Source organism: Athene noctua, chromosome Z (assembly GCF_965140245.1).
Source record: "Athene noctua chromosome Z, bAthNoc1.hap1.1, whole genome shotgun sequence".
NCBI lineage: Eukaryota > Metazoa > Chordata > Aves > Strigiformes > Strigidae > Athene > Athene noctua.
This window is the reverse complement of record NC_134077.1, coordinates 38,948,314-38,963,658: the sequence shown is the minus strand read 5'-3', so window position 1 is coordinate 38,963,658 and position 15,345 is coordinate 38,948,314. Positions and strand designations below refer to the sequence as shown.

The window sequence follows — 15,345 nt, the reverse complement described above, 5'->3', positions numbered from 1 at the left end:
AATTGGGACATCTTGTATATCTGCATGTAAGGAGTATTCTTTTTGCTCTGGTACCATTGTAGAAGCAAGGGAGAAGAGAGTGAGATCGTTATTACACAGCATGAACAAAACTTCTCCATTTTTAGTGCTTTAAGGAATACAATTTTCTTAATGTACTGCATTAACTTAGTGGCAAGAAATAGCCTACTTGCAAAACTGCAGTCTTTTGGAAGGCAAACAACCCAAATCTTATGGAGGTCTTGCACTGACCATATTACAGTCAGAACCACTCTCTGCTTAATTGTTCCTGAATTTAATTTGGCCCATTTCTAAATTCCTCTAGTTGCTAAATAACTACAGCATTTGGCTTTTTAGTTAGGTATTCCATATGTAATCTGCAAACAATAACTACCCTTCAGAAAAAATCTATGCATAGGTATTTTCAAACTAAAACTGAATTCTACAACCTACAAATACATCAAATTAAGCACTAAAAAGAAGTTTCACTTGAAGTAAGAGATTTAAATTATCAAATTAGTTTTCTTAAACAAGGGGTGTTTGTAATTTTCTCTGTGAATGATTCATGTGTTGGGGAGGGAAAAAAGAAAAAGCTTAAAAAGGACTGTTTTAGCTTTTGAAAATGTATACATATTAAAAATTGTTGCAACACCAGAATTTATTAGAACTGAAAGATCATTGAAAAATTACTCTCAAACTGAGAGATTATTGAAGTGTTGTTCTCTCTTTCAAACTATTCTTTTTCTGCTTTCTTCATGCAGTAAAGTGAAATTTTTCAAATTATTACCATTGTAATTAATTACAGATATACATTGTTTATACAGATTCTGAATTTAAAAAACAGCCTGATTCTTAATATCCGTATTGGCTATTGTACTGGGTCTGGCTGAGCCAGAATTGGTTTTCCCCTACAGCAGCCCTCACAGTGCTGTGTTTTATGCTGGGATCTGGCAGGGTGTTGATAGCACCCTGGTGTTGTGGCTGCTGCTGAGCAGTGCTCACACAGCACCAAGGCTCTTTCCGATATCATTTCCCCCAGTGGGACGGGGGGGCAAGATCCTGGGAGGGGACACAACCAGGACAGCTGACCCAAACTGACCAAAGGGATATTCCAGACCATGTGACGTCTGCTCAGTATAAAGCTGGGAGAAAGGAGGAAGGGGGTGGGGTCACCCTTGGTCCTCCCAGGCAACCACTACGCGTATTGGAGCCCTGCTTCCTGAGAAGGCCCGACATCGCCTGTCCATGGGAACTAGAGAATAAATCTGGTGGTTTATTTTTTTTTTTTGCTTCCACGCACGGACCTTTGCTTTGCTTTGCTTATATTCAAACTGCTTTTGTTTTACCCACAAGGGTTGGTGTATCTTATTTTCTTTCCCCTCTTTGCCCAGGAGGGAAGTGATAGAGTAACTTGGTGGCTACCTGGCATCAAACCACCACAGTTAGGGATACTTCTGTGTTTCAGTTACAAACCCATCTCTATAGCAACCCACCATAACTTCCTAGATAAAAAACAAGGATGGGTCTTATACATGTATTTTTAGTTATTTTAATGTGATAAATTTTTTATCTTTACACTACCTATATTTGCCCTTTCTTTATCCCCGTCTTCCCTCTGCTCCCCATTCATTCCTTGTTCATCCTTCTTCATGTGTAATCATCATAGTGCTAGTTAAAAATTCATTCCATTGCTTAGCTTCCACCACTGTCTGCATACTGTCCGATGTTCTCCTTTACTTGTATGAACAACCTGCAACTAGGCTTACTTCTGTCCCACATTTTAAAGATTAATTTCACCGATAACACGTGGTCCTGACGGTAGCTGTAGTTCGTGACAGCTTTTCTATTTCCCCTTCTCTGTAAAAGCAATTTTTAAGGGAAGCAGTGTACTGCTTCCTTCTCATTTCCAGCTAGCCCAGATAACCTGTTTTTCCTCATTTGTAGGTATAGCTGAAACAAGAGAATGAAGCAATGTAATGATCTGTCAACTATTCTAAGGCTGTCAGAAATGCTTCTTCGTTTAAATTTTGATATGCAATGCCTTAAAAAAAAAAAGCTGTGCACAGTGTAACACTGGATGGAAAAAAACCCGCAAAACTATTAGGATTTGTAAAACATTTTTAGTGATTCCAATCTGCAGATAATTTTGAAACACATCTGACATCATTCACTGATTCAAAAATATTCAAATTACTCTGAATAAACAAATCACCATATGATAAGTTAATAATTACAACTATAATTGTATTTTCTTAGGGTCATTTGCATTTCTTTTTGTATTACTGCAATGAATGCATAATCACATACTACTTAACCATTACATAATGACATTAATAATACAATCAGTATACTTTTGTAACCTTCCATTTTGAAAGAAGAAATTTTTTTTCAGTAACACAACAAATTAAGGCACAAATCTGAACTGCAGCATTATATTAACATATAATTTTAATAATATAATTTTAATATAAATATTTCAATTCTTATATTGCTTTTCCAGTCTTACAGCTGGGGTTAATATTTATTTCCACTGTATTCTTAATAAAATTCTTAATAAAAATTCTTAATAGCAGTAACAATCTTCGTGTTTCCATTTCCATAAAAGAATTTTGTACAAATTTTGAGATATTATGTCTTGTTTAATTTATCTACCTTTCTCCTCAATTACTCTGTAGTTCTATTTCTACTTATCAGGGAATGAAGTAACTCACTGCCAAGGGACAACCTAAAATTTAGTCTTTTGGGGATGGATCTCCAATACCTTTTTCATAAACAGAGTATTGTGTTATACCTTTAAATTCAGGCTGATGTACAATTGGGTAAGTGCAGCCAAATCAGACTGGAGGAGTAAATACTCTGCTTAGAGTATTAATGTAAAAGATACAAAGTACTACATATTCACAATTTACATATGCTATTAGCTTAAAAATAACCATTGTTGATAAGACTTTCAGCACTGTGCCAGGCAGAATTTAAAGAATGGCGATAGGAAAAAATGAGAAAGACAAAATATGAGGATGTAATTACAGAGTTCTAACAACAGGCCAGTTCAGGTCTCTTTGTAATGCTGTGACTCCTTCCAGTGAAGGACAGGAAAACAGCCTGTGCACAACAAGGTACCAATTCTACCCATTTGTTCCTTGCTTGCTTGGGATAATCACTGGGTTGTTGTTCAGTTCTAACTTAGATCTGAAAAACCTACAAACATTTAGCTCAGAAACCAAGTGAAAAGCTCAAAAATTCATGTGATTGAATATTTACTAAATGAAAAGCTCTTTCTAATTTATTCCTAGTTTAGCATTTTCTAGAAGAAATCAATTATTTGAACTAAAGATTAGCATTCATTCCAATCCAATGTTTTATCAACTGGTGTGCAATAGCTTGCCTTGGTGGTACAAAGAAAGAATGCTGGTTTCCTTTAATGAGAACTTCCATGACCTGCAATAAAGAGATTTTTTTTTTGTGAGAAGGTAGTATAATAAACTATATGGAAAATAACATTGTATTAATGCAGGATTTATCTTACTATGATGATCAATTAGTCTATCATTACTAGAGCCACTACCAGATTCTCCAAGACAGATGCAGAGAAAAAAAAAACCGCACAGGATTCTGTGTGAACTCTGACATTTTTTGAGCTCAAATGTGCCTCGAAGGAGACGTCTTTCTAACACAACTGTGGACATTGACTGTTAATATAACATTTAAGGTTTTTGTGAAGCCTATTTACTGTAGGGACTACCAAATGGTGCTCTACACTGTTCCATAAATTACTCTGGGTTTTTTCCTCCATATGGAGTGCAGTAGGAAATGTGTTTTGCTGGTTTTCTGAAGCAGTTGCAAGCAACACAGGAATACACTTTTAGTTTACTACATTTCTGAAGTACACTTATTTCCAATTCTAGACCAACCTGCAAGTGACTAGCTGTATTCAGAACTGATATTAATTTAAAATAATGCTCTCAGCATTGTCAGGAATACACTGACACTATAGGTGATCAATATTGCCTTCAAGTTGACTTACAGATTCAAAACACTTGCAACTGCTAGACAGAAATACACGGTTATTAAAAGTTTAGCCTGTGGAAAAACCTGTGAAGACTACGTTGTGTAAGCAATTTTTCCTTTTTCCACTCATGAACTTTTTTCCTCTATTTGACTACATTTTAAATACTCAGGAAAGCTAAGTGTAGAATATCCTATTAATGCAGAGTAAACTGCATTCAATACCAGAGTATCAAAATAGTACTGCATGGAAAAATACGTTCAGACTAATGTAGTCCCAAAGTTTTTACCTAAATCTCCTCCCTCAGACCAAATCTGGTAGCATGCTTGTCTGGAGAAACTCAGATGTTAAAAGTTACTGAATACTACTTCTGCCAAAATGAAAAGCACAGGCTTGCTAAGGAAGTGGGTTAAAATAGCAGTAATTTGGGTGTCTCCCAAAAGGAAAAGGTTAAGAGCTATGTGGCAAAAATGATATAAAATGCACGTGCATTCACTCAGAAATTACTGTGAATATCTGCCTTTCTCTGGTTGAGTGTAATCTGTAATTCCAATACAATGCAACTGTAGTATGATAAAATAGAGGGTATACATGCTCATTGAACTTGTTGAAAAAAGCAAGTATCGATTGTATGCCAGAACTGACACTGTCACAGACTAATAAATACAAGAAGAAAATTAAATTGAACTTTACCTGTTCTCTAGTGAACCAACGGGCATCCTCTATTTCATTCTTGTCAACTTTAATTACTGTAGACACTGCAACAGCTAAGCAGCCAATCATTAGGGAGGAGGGCATTGGCCATGGCTGACAAGAGACATACTGAACAGGGCCAACTTTGATGCCAGCCTCCTCTTCTACTTCTCTTCGAACAGCATCTTCTATTGTTTCGCCTAATTAAAGAGGGCAAAGAGCAAGCAGCTGATGAAGACGTTAAAAATTTGAAACCGCCCAAGACAATTTTCTATAGAGATCTAGCTCACAGATCAGGGTGCCGATCCTAAGCACAAGATACAGAAGTCTAATAAGGCAAAACTAGCCACAAAAGCAAAAAGGAACTTTGAAGATAAGAGTATGATTTCTCCATCATAACACTTATTTACTGAATTGATAATTTATCATACAGGCAAACTATTAGTACCACACCTAAAATGTCAAAAATTGGGTAGGAAATACATTGTTCTTTTAATTACATGAAATGCTGATCTGTTAATTTATAAATAGCATTGTGTTATTTTTTTTAATTATCAGTATGATTGTAACAGCATGTAATAGAACTTGAAAATCAGTATTTAAAGTGACAATAGTAAGAAAATAGAGACCTAAGAAGACTTACACACATTTCTGCATTGTATTATTCACTTTGCCTGAACCATTCTCCATTGTCTTAACACATACAGACAATTCTCCAAACTTAAACTGCAATGAAAAGCTTTACTTCCACAATCACAGAAAACTGCTTAGATCTGTATGTGGAATGTTGATAGTCATAGGCTTACATATGCATACATGTACTGTGTTGTAACCACTGATTACAGGTTCATTAAAGTGAATCTTTATCTGATACAGTCCATGTATCAGAGATAGAAGTTTTAATTCAGCTATGTTCAGCTTAGAAGCTGATGGGAAGATCAGCTACTCTTAAATTTCAGTTTATATACTTGAATTCAATATCAGAAGGTAGTAAGGCCAGCAGAATAAAAAAGGAGTGAAGAAATAAACATCTTGACTTTTTTCAAATGATACCTGAATAAACTTACGCGTGCTGTCACTGTATTTCACCTGCACACATCTATTGAATATAGTTCCACTATAATTTCACTGGTGATTGATGCATTCCCAATATAACTATGTTTTACAAATTGTTCTCCAGCTACTAAAAATTGCACCTAATTCCAACTATTATTGCTGAACACAGCGAGCAAAATATCGCTTTCCTTCTGAAATGATATAATTTCTGTTTATCTTCCATATAAACAATCAGGCCCTAAACATGTAAGCATATGCTTAACTTTATGTTAACTTCAAGTTATGCTTTAACTCTCATTTTTCCTATGCTAAAATCCTTTGCTAAGTATCGCCAAAGAAAGGACCCTGTATGTGTCTCAAAATATTTTTTCACTTAAATATGTGATTTAAGAGTGCATGATGTGAAAAGGATTTTTAAATCATATTTACTGGTTACTGTTTGCTTTTTTATAAATCAGCTGCTGGAAAGTACAGATCAGGCATATTTATTGTAACAACTTATCTAACGGGAAGCAAAACCATTTATTTGACATAACACTGAATGTATTTCTATATTGTTTTTAATGCACGATACTAATACATGAGAAAAACTGTTTGGTAAGGAAAAATTAAATTACTCACCGGGTTCTACAAATCCAGCAAGACAGGTAAACATTCCTGGGGGGAACTTCTTCTGCCTGCCTAAAAGACAGTGATTCCCATCTGGATGGATGACTTGCATTATCACAACAGGATCTGTAAGGGACATGAAAGGAATATATTTCAACATTTGAGAGACCTAGAAGCAGTGATAAATTTCAGCCTATTCAATACTAATGCATGTAAATGCAAGTAAGATACCTTTAAGAGATTGAAATCAGAATTTTATAGATGTCCAGAGAAAGTTGTTATTTTATTTCACTTTGGGTTTTTTTTCTATGCAAAGTATCTGTTTATTTTGTTTCACAACATACATGCTTAGTAGAAGCAGTTTGCTAGCCAAGGCTTAAAATGCAGCACATAAATTACCTGCAACCAAAGCACCAATTCTGTTGAGAGTATCAGCAACACTAACCTAGCCGTGCATCCAGCAGATAGCAATAATTTCTACAGCAAAACCAATTTACTATCACTTCCTTTACACACACAGGCCTGAAGAATGTACTTTTGACTGAAATACCAAAGACCAGCTAGATAGTCTAGTTACAATGTAAATATTGATTAAACTTTCCACTTTCGACTTCGTTGACTGTTTGCTATCAATCTCTCAACTAATGTTGCACTTTTATTTACTTTCTCACTTCTGGTCATTTTATGTATCTTTTTCTTTCTTTTCTCCTACTGGTATCATTCTTTTTGTCATGCCTTTCTGCACAGTGTTCATTTATGATCTTTTTCCCCTTTTTATTGTTATCTAAAGTATCTCAATGTTTTGTTTTTAATTTTTTTCTATGTACGTTTGCCTGTATATATTTGCTCTCTTGCTATCATTCTTCTGGGACCTTATTTTGGTCCAAAACACCAGTATTTTCTCTGTATGAAAAGGCTTGATTCAGCAACCAACAATAAGCAATAATTTCAAAGATGGCTGTCCTGCTCAAAGATATCTGCCACATGGCACAGCATAGAATATGCAGTGTTGTTTTTTGTCAGCTTTCTTCAGAGAGAGGCATCAGTAGAAAATGCTAGTACATCAGGCTTTCCTATATAATCCCATTCCTTCTCTAAGCTTGTTGTCCTAGAGACTGTACAGAAACAGCCACTAGCATTTTAGCAAGCTTCACTATAGTCCATAAAACAAAATAATATGGTAGGATTGCTTTGATTGCTACAAAGGTGTATGCAGAACATGTCAGAGAACATGAAATTCAAAAATGCAACACACATACAATGTCCAGAACTACAACTGCAGAAGAGAGGACAGGGTAGGTGAGGGAAAGGTGGTCAAAGAGTCACCAAATTATCCAGGAAAAAAAGGGTAAGTTTTTTTTCCTTCCTTGGTTCCCCATCAATAACATAGTATACTTTCTTTGCAACAGATGAAAAAAAGGAGTATAAAAGACTTTCTATAGAAGCTTATACTCTGAGTAGAAATAGGCCTGCCAGTTTGCAACTGACAATGACTAGTGAAAGCCAGTGAGGGTGACTAACACAGTCAAAACAGCACTAAGGAAAATGAGCACTGCATCAGAAATTTGATATGGGACCAAATTTGACACAGAGCTATTTCAAGCTCAGATGGCTTGCAAAGTGAGAAAACAATATGGAGGGAAGGAAAAAAAAAAAAGTAAAATGTGACCCTTTGTATTGATATCTCATTTACATTGTTGGAACTTCTAAATGATATTACTCCATTGTAATAGATTGATTTTGTCACAGACTACTGAAAGAAGCCTGAGCTACTTAATCCTAAATAGAGCTGAGATACATGTTCTCTGGGGAGAAACAAGTATGTAAGACCTGGAACAGAAGCAAGCAGTTGAAATAACAAAATTAATTGATTTACAGGTATATAGTAGTACAAACAAGCCACCTTTTGACCAAGTTTATCCTACAATATTCTCACCAACTCTTGGGTATGACGTGTTGTGAACACCTTGGAGACTGGGACAATCTTCTTTTAAGCAACTTTTCTTGTAACCCCCTTCTTCAGTCTTGGTTGCACTCCCACATGTTGGGCAGAATCGGTAGCGGTTGTGCCATGCCAGAATAGATCTAGCCTGGGCTACTACTCCTTTAAAGCAATACATTGAAAACACAAAAAATTAAATACTAGTTCATGTAAGATTTTAATGGTATAGAAAAAGCAAGTAGTAAAGTTTAACGTAAAAATAAAGGTAAGACTATGGCTTGAATTGCAATCTACTATAGAAGAAGTTGAGAAAGATGAGTAATTCAGGTCTTTGTAGCACAGCATACACAACAGAGCACAGTACTATGTGGCTACAGACCAATTTGTGAGTTCAGAAACAAATTTATCCAGATCAATATACCCCATTTCTCACAAAAGTTACTTTGTCTGGGCAAAGTGCCATAATTATATATCACACATTTTCCAGTTGAGCATTTTAGGGCTACTACAGGTACTGATATAATAATCCATTGTTCCATTTAAACTTCAGGTTCAAGTCAAGTTTGCCCTTTATCCTTCCGTAAAAGCAAAATTGTTACAACAGCAGTTGTTAACATGTCTGCAATGACATTCATTCACTTTGGGATCCTGACTTTCTAACACTTGCTCACAGTTTACTGCTCAGACAGGCATCCAACACACTTACTAGGGACTTTGTTTAATTTCCTGTAATGAAAACTCAGTAATGACAGATACGTTTTTTCTCTTTAGAACCATAATGCTCACGCGTTAATATTTAAATAGTACCATGATGATCCATAGATTTTACAGTCTAATACTTGTATTGTATTATAATACATATATATGACTAAAATGCCATTGCATTTTAGCTCTTTGCAAGCACACATTTTCTTACATACAAAATTCTTCACAAAACTGCTACCAGGCTTTTAAAACTAAAATATTTCTAAAGCCACTGAAAATACCTGATTCCTTTGCAGTGGTTTCTCCTTGCATTACACCTCAATGAATCCCAAACTGTATCTTTCTGATTACACATTTGATAACTGCTGCATTTTATGCATCTTACCAGCTTCTTTTTCAGGTAGCTGCAGTAGTGCTGGCATTGGTGGGTGGAGAAAGTAACAGTCCTCATGCTCCTGTTTAAATTTCTCAGCAGAAGCAGAATCTATGCTAAGAGCAAACCAAGCAACTAACTGATCATCTTCTTGCAGAACTCTTCCATTGCAAGCAGCCAGCAGGTTCATGTGGAACTGGAGTTCAACTCCAAGAAAAATCAAGGTGCCTTCTTCAGTTTGGTTCATGTACTGCTTCACATCTTTGTGGTACAGCCTGCAAAGCTTTACTTCTGGCTGCTGGGGGCTCTCTATTCCCCCACCCAAAGTAACCAAAGGACTTAGATTTGAGAAGAGGATGTATACTGTAGTTGGATGGCTTTGTTTTTTGCTTAGCCACTTAGAATCTGTTCTTTTATCACTCCTTCTGTCCAGAAGTGTCAAACCAAAATAATTTCCATATTCTTTCACTTCATTTGACAAAAAATTAGGCATCTGCCCATCCTTCACATTAGCCAACAAATTAGCTATGTGCTTGTACCCCCAAAGTTTAGCAATGTCCAGAGCTGTTTGCCTTGATTTATTAAAGATGGACCTATCACACCTAAAGAAACAGAAAAGAACAGTGGTTAACAGGGTAAATATGTTTAGGAAGAGTCCTGATGCTGTATTATTCTCACAGCATATACATTTGATACTCTTAAGGTGCAATGACTTTTAAACACACTGTCTATATTGGGGCACTCTTTAGGCTAAATACTTAGCATCATGGTAATGAAAAGTAATCATACTTCATTTTCTTTTGCTAAAGCCAGATTCTACATTTTTGTAGTTCTGCTCCAGATTATCACTTACCAAGGTTCATGCAGTACAACAACAGCAATGAATTAATATCCCACACATTGTATCATGCCAAAAAAAAAAAAGGCTCAAGATCATTAAGAGATAGAACTTTGACTACAGATCTCTTCTGAATAACCATTAATAATAATTTTAAAAAAGCAGTTTTACTAGCATTACTTTCTAGAAGATGCTGAAAACAGCATCAAAACATTTACAGTAAAATATTTACCATTAAATATGAGCCAAGAATACAGACTCTGCTTAATGATAGAAATAGCACCCTTACAACTGTAGTGCTGGTCCTGTAGGGACCTCTTTGTTACCAAAATGTCTGCAGAATGACACAGATGAGGAAACATTGCCTTGTGATATTAACAACAAAAAAAAAACCAACCCTGAAAGTTTGGAGTTGGTTGGGAGGTCAAAAATAATGTACTTATTTTTTATCAATTTAAACTCAAGTGGATGAGTAAACCAGAAATGTCACTGTAAACTACAAATTATACAGCAGATGTGGGGCCACTCCTGAGTTTTTAAAACCAGAAGATGCCAATATCAGATCATGTTGCTGATACAGTGGTAACTGTACCACGGGCAAGACTGTTTTGACTTGGGATTTTATATTAACCTCAGTAGAAAAGCATTCAAAACTTAATTTAGAAGATTTTGGTGCTGAAGAAACTACCGTTGTCGATTTACCTTTAAGGATTAAGTTTCCTTTAGGCAAAATCTTGCCTAACTTCCTTCTTAATGTCTTATTTCTCAGCAACTGAATTTTGTTCTGATTTTGTCTTACCCCTTCTATATGCTCAGGTATGTGCAGACTGTGATCAGGCTGCTACTTGGTGTCCACAGCAGTGGCATGAACTCTTTAGATCAGTAAGATTTTTTTTCCAGTCTACAAACATGTCCTGCAGCTTTTTTCAAACATGGATGAATATTTAAAAAAACTGACAAACTTTCCAGGATGAATCTCTGGAATGTTATGTAATATTACCTTCACAGACATTCATGTTTATGTATCTAGCAATTGTATTTTTCCAAATGATTAATATGTCTAAGCATGAACTAAATGAGATCAATGAGGCCACAGCATCAGGAACTGAGTTCGACTGCCTAAAAGAACGGGCCTGAAAGGGACATTTACAAGCAGATATTCTTTTTTTTTTTTTTTTTTTTTTTTACAGTAAGCATAACTTAAAAAACTGCTATCCTATTTATCAAACTGGTAAATTCCCCAAAGTCTCAAAAGATTCATCATGACACAGATGATTTCAATCCATAAAATCTGTCAGTGAGATATTCCTCTAGATGCTGGTATGTGCTCTATGACAATGAGAAATTCATCAATCAGTAGGTTTGGGAAAGGTGTGTCTATCATGTCCCACTTAGCAGCCACTACGTCAGCAAACATTGTGCAGTATAACATAGACGCAAGCAGTTTAGAGAAAAAGTCTAAGCGGAATAATCAAATACACCAAATTTATACTCAGTACAGTGGTTGTAATGGGATACTACAAATTCTGTTCTATTCTCTTGCTCTCTGCTCTAGTAGGAGTGACAATATATCACTGAAGATCAAAGGAGCAATTTCAGAGATGCTCACAACTTTGAATGAGTTTCTTAGCAAATATGGAAAGCATGCTGCAATATTAGAATCCAGTTATAAACAGACACATATTTTCATAGAATCATAGAAAGGTTTGGGTTGGAAGGGACTTTAAAGATCATCTAGTTCCAACCCTCCCTGCCATGGGCAGGGACACCTTCTACTACATCAGGTGGCTCAAAGCCCCATCCAACCTGGCCTTGAACTTGTTCCAGTGTCTCACCATCCTCACAGTAAAGAATTTCTTCCTTACCTGATCTAAATCTACCCTCTTTCAGTTTAAAACCATTACCCCTTATGTTACCCCTACACTTGCTGATAAAGAGTTGCTCCCCATCTTTCTTGTACTTCAAGCACTGGAAGGCCGCTATAAGGTCTCCCCAACCCTTCTCTTCTCCAGGCTGAACAATGCCAACTCTCTCAGCCTGTCCTCATAAGGGAGGTGCTTGAGCCCCATAATCATCTTCATAACCCTCCTCTGAACCCACCTGAGTAGGTCCATGTCCTTCTTATGTTGGGGGCCCCAGAGCTTGACACAGTACTTCAGGTGGGGAGAATCACCTCCATCAGCCTGCTGGTCATGCTTCTCTTGATGCAGCCCAGGATACAGTTGGCCTTCTGGGCTGTGAGGGCACACTGCTGGGACACAGCGAGTCCTATAACCACTAATATCCACAAGTTCTTCTCTACAGGGCTGCTCTCAATTCACACATTGCCCAGCCTGTATTTGTGAATGGGACTGCCCTGACACATGTACAAGACCTTGCACTGGCCTTGTTGAATTTCATGAGATTTGCACAGGCCCACCTCTCAAGCCTGTCAAGGACACTCTGAATGGCTTGCTGTCCCTCCACTGTATTGACTGCACCACACAGCTTGGTGTCATCAGCAACCTTGCTGAGGGTGCACTCAATCCCACTGTCCATATCACCGACAAAGATGTTAAACAGCACTGGTCCCCATACTAACACCTGAGGAATGCCACTAGTCCCTGGTCTCCACTTTGTTGAGTTTTAACCCTGAAAATTCTGCATCTATCTATCTATCTATCTATCTATCTATCTATCTATCTATCTATCTATCAGATGTTTACTTTTCTGAGATCAAGAAATGGGCAAAAGGGGACTCAGGTTAGAGGTCTTCAATGGGATGTACTAAACAGCTTACCTTTCTTCAAGAAGAATCTGGACAACCTCAAGGTGACCATTTCTGGCACCATACATCAGGGCTGTCCAGCCATTATCTGAAGCCGCATTGATAAGCGATGGATAACGACTGAGCAATGCTTTCAGTTTGGCTGCATCTCCAACAGCAGCAAAATCATGCAGCTGAGAAATGATGTCCTGATGGAGGTTCTTTCCAGAGTCTGTCATTTTGGCAACTAAGTTAAAAAAAGAAAACAAAAATGCCTGAAAACATGTCCACCATTAGTAAAAGCATTTAAGTAAAGCAATTAAGTTTAACGCTACACAGATAAACGAATGTTATCACCAAAAGTATGGACACAACAGTCAAATTCTTCTAATAGTATAACATTGCTATTTCCAATCAAATCTTAAGTCACACACATCTCCAAATACAGTGAAATTTTATCCTAAAAATCAAGACTAGTTTTTAAGAGGCTTCGGGAGAGAAAGATTTTGCTATGAAAGTGAAACTTCTTTGAATGTGAAAAACATGTTCTCGTTTTCCAATCAAACACAGCCACAAAACAGAACAGTACAAAGCCCCACTCCAAGAAATGAGCGACGCCTTGGAAATAATGAAAACGAATCGCAAAAAGGCAAGTCCCTTCGCAGGCTGTGGGAATCCTCCGAACAGTGACAGATAACTTTAACTTTTGCTATGCCTCCGGCGGCCGTCCACCTCTCCGTCCGAGGCAGGGCCGCTGGGACCGCAGCTGGCACCCGGCATCTACGCAAAACAACGGAAGTTTATTTTCCGTAGTATTCGTTCTACGATCACCTCTCAAAGCCACACACAAACACACACCGCTTTCTCCACGGACCCGCAGCCTGGGTAATCTCGTAACGACCCTCCGACCGCCGTGCGGTTTATCCCTGCCCCTGAACGCGGTGCGCCGGGGCGGATACCGCGCAGGCGCAAACAGCTCCAGCCGCCCCCGCCGTTTCCGGCCGCTGCGGCAGCGCGGGGCCGCAGCCACTTGTCCCCGGGGCGCGCTAGAGTCAGGGCGGGCCGAGTGTCTCGAGTGCGCGGGGAGCGGCGGTAACGGGGGGCGCTCCAGGGCAGGGCTGGACCACGCATAAGCTCTGGGTTTGGCCTGTTACCATGCTGGCTGGGGCGGTGCAGCGGCCGCGGGGAGCGGGGTTCTGGGCGCTCTTCCGCCGTGGCGGGGACACGTCCTGGGTCCGCTCCGCCCGGCGGCGGCCGTGGTGCCGCAGAGGCGAGCCAGACGCGGGTGGCGTTGGGGTGCATACAGTGAGGCACGGCCGGACGGAAAGCCCACTCCGGTGCGGTACCGGCCGTGCGCCGTACTACAGCAGCCGGTCTTTGCAGTGGGCATCGGCCTTCGGTGCCGCCGTCTTCTCGGGGGCGAGGGAGCAGCGAGCTACCGCTGGTGGAAATCAGCCGCCATTACCTGGGTGCTGCTGCCAATTGGGCCAACTTGCCGGACGGGTTAAAGAAGAAACTGCCATTTTGTCTTTCAGGGAGGAAGCTTACGGTTATAGAAAGCAATCAGACCTTTTTAGCTTTGCTTCGCCATGCTAGCGGAAGGCAAAACCATGTAGCAATAGAATATGCAAGTACGTTTAAAAAAAATGGAGTAAGTGAGATATCACGGGGGGTGGGGTGTGAGAAGCGTTAGCAGGGAAAATGGAATGATCTTAGAAGCCAGAAGATAGTTTAAGTAAAAGTGTGTGCTGTTAAGCTAAGAAAAGCTTGGGGAAGTTAAGGCTGTACTAGTCCTAGAGAAATTAACATGGGAGTGTTTCAGTCTTGTTTGCTTCTGTTGATTACTTACGAGCTGTGTGCATGGTTTACAAAAGTTGTTAACCAAGTGGCAAACGTAGTCTCAAGTCCTGATGTTGGCCATGAAGTTTCAGAGAATAAGAACACTATTCTTTTAAAATCACTTTACTTGAAAACAAAAATACTGGGGTTTCTTTTTGCTTTGGAATTTTTGAGTTGGGAGGATTCACATCTGCAAATTTATTCAACACGACATACCTTCTAAACCAGAAGAACTGGACAGCTTTTGTCCCTGGTGCTTTTAAGAGAACACAATATATACCAAAATCCATATATTACCGTAGTGTCATGCATTTTTGGTGTTGAGTGAAGAGGAGGAGAGAAATTGTGACTGGGTCCTGTCAGTCCCAGTAATGGCAGATATAACTGCTATATCTCATGTAGTCATGGATAGAAAAACTTGACCTTTATTTTTAAAACTCATTATTTTTATTTTTTTTATTATGTTATAAAGTTTATGTAAGTTACTGTTCTTTGCAGCTTATGCAGTTCTATATTGTTTTTAGATGGTCACTGTTAAAAA

At 38.4% G+C, this 15,345-nt stretch overlaps 1 protein-coding gene across 1 annotated transcript; it reads right to left on the bottom strand.

Annotated features, from left to right (window-relative positions):
* Positions 1–64: 64 nt before the first annotated feature.
* NUDT12 (nudix hydrolase 12) lies at positions 65–13,917 on the bottom strand. The gene is made up of 7 exons (XM_074933244.1): positions 13,824–13,917; positions 12,999–13,212; positions 9,394–9,983; positions 8,298–8,465; positions 6,374–6,487; positions 4,697–4,896; positions 65–3,435 (listed from the first exon to the last, which is right to left on the bottom strand). The coding sequence occupies exons 2-7, from the start codon at positions 13,202–13,204 to the stop codon at positions 3,325–3,327; spliced, it is 1,389 nt and encodes a 462-aa protein (XP_074789345.1). The 5' UTR covers positions 13,205–13,212; positions 13,824–13,917; the 3' UTR covers positions 65–3,324.
* Between the last annotated feature and the right edge of the window lie 1,428 nt (positions 13,918–15,345).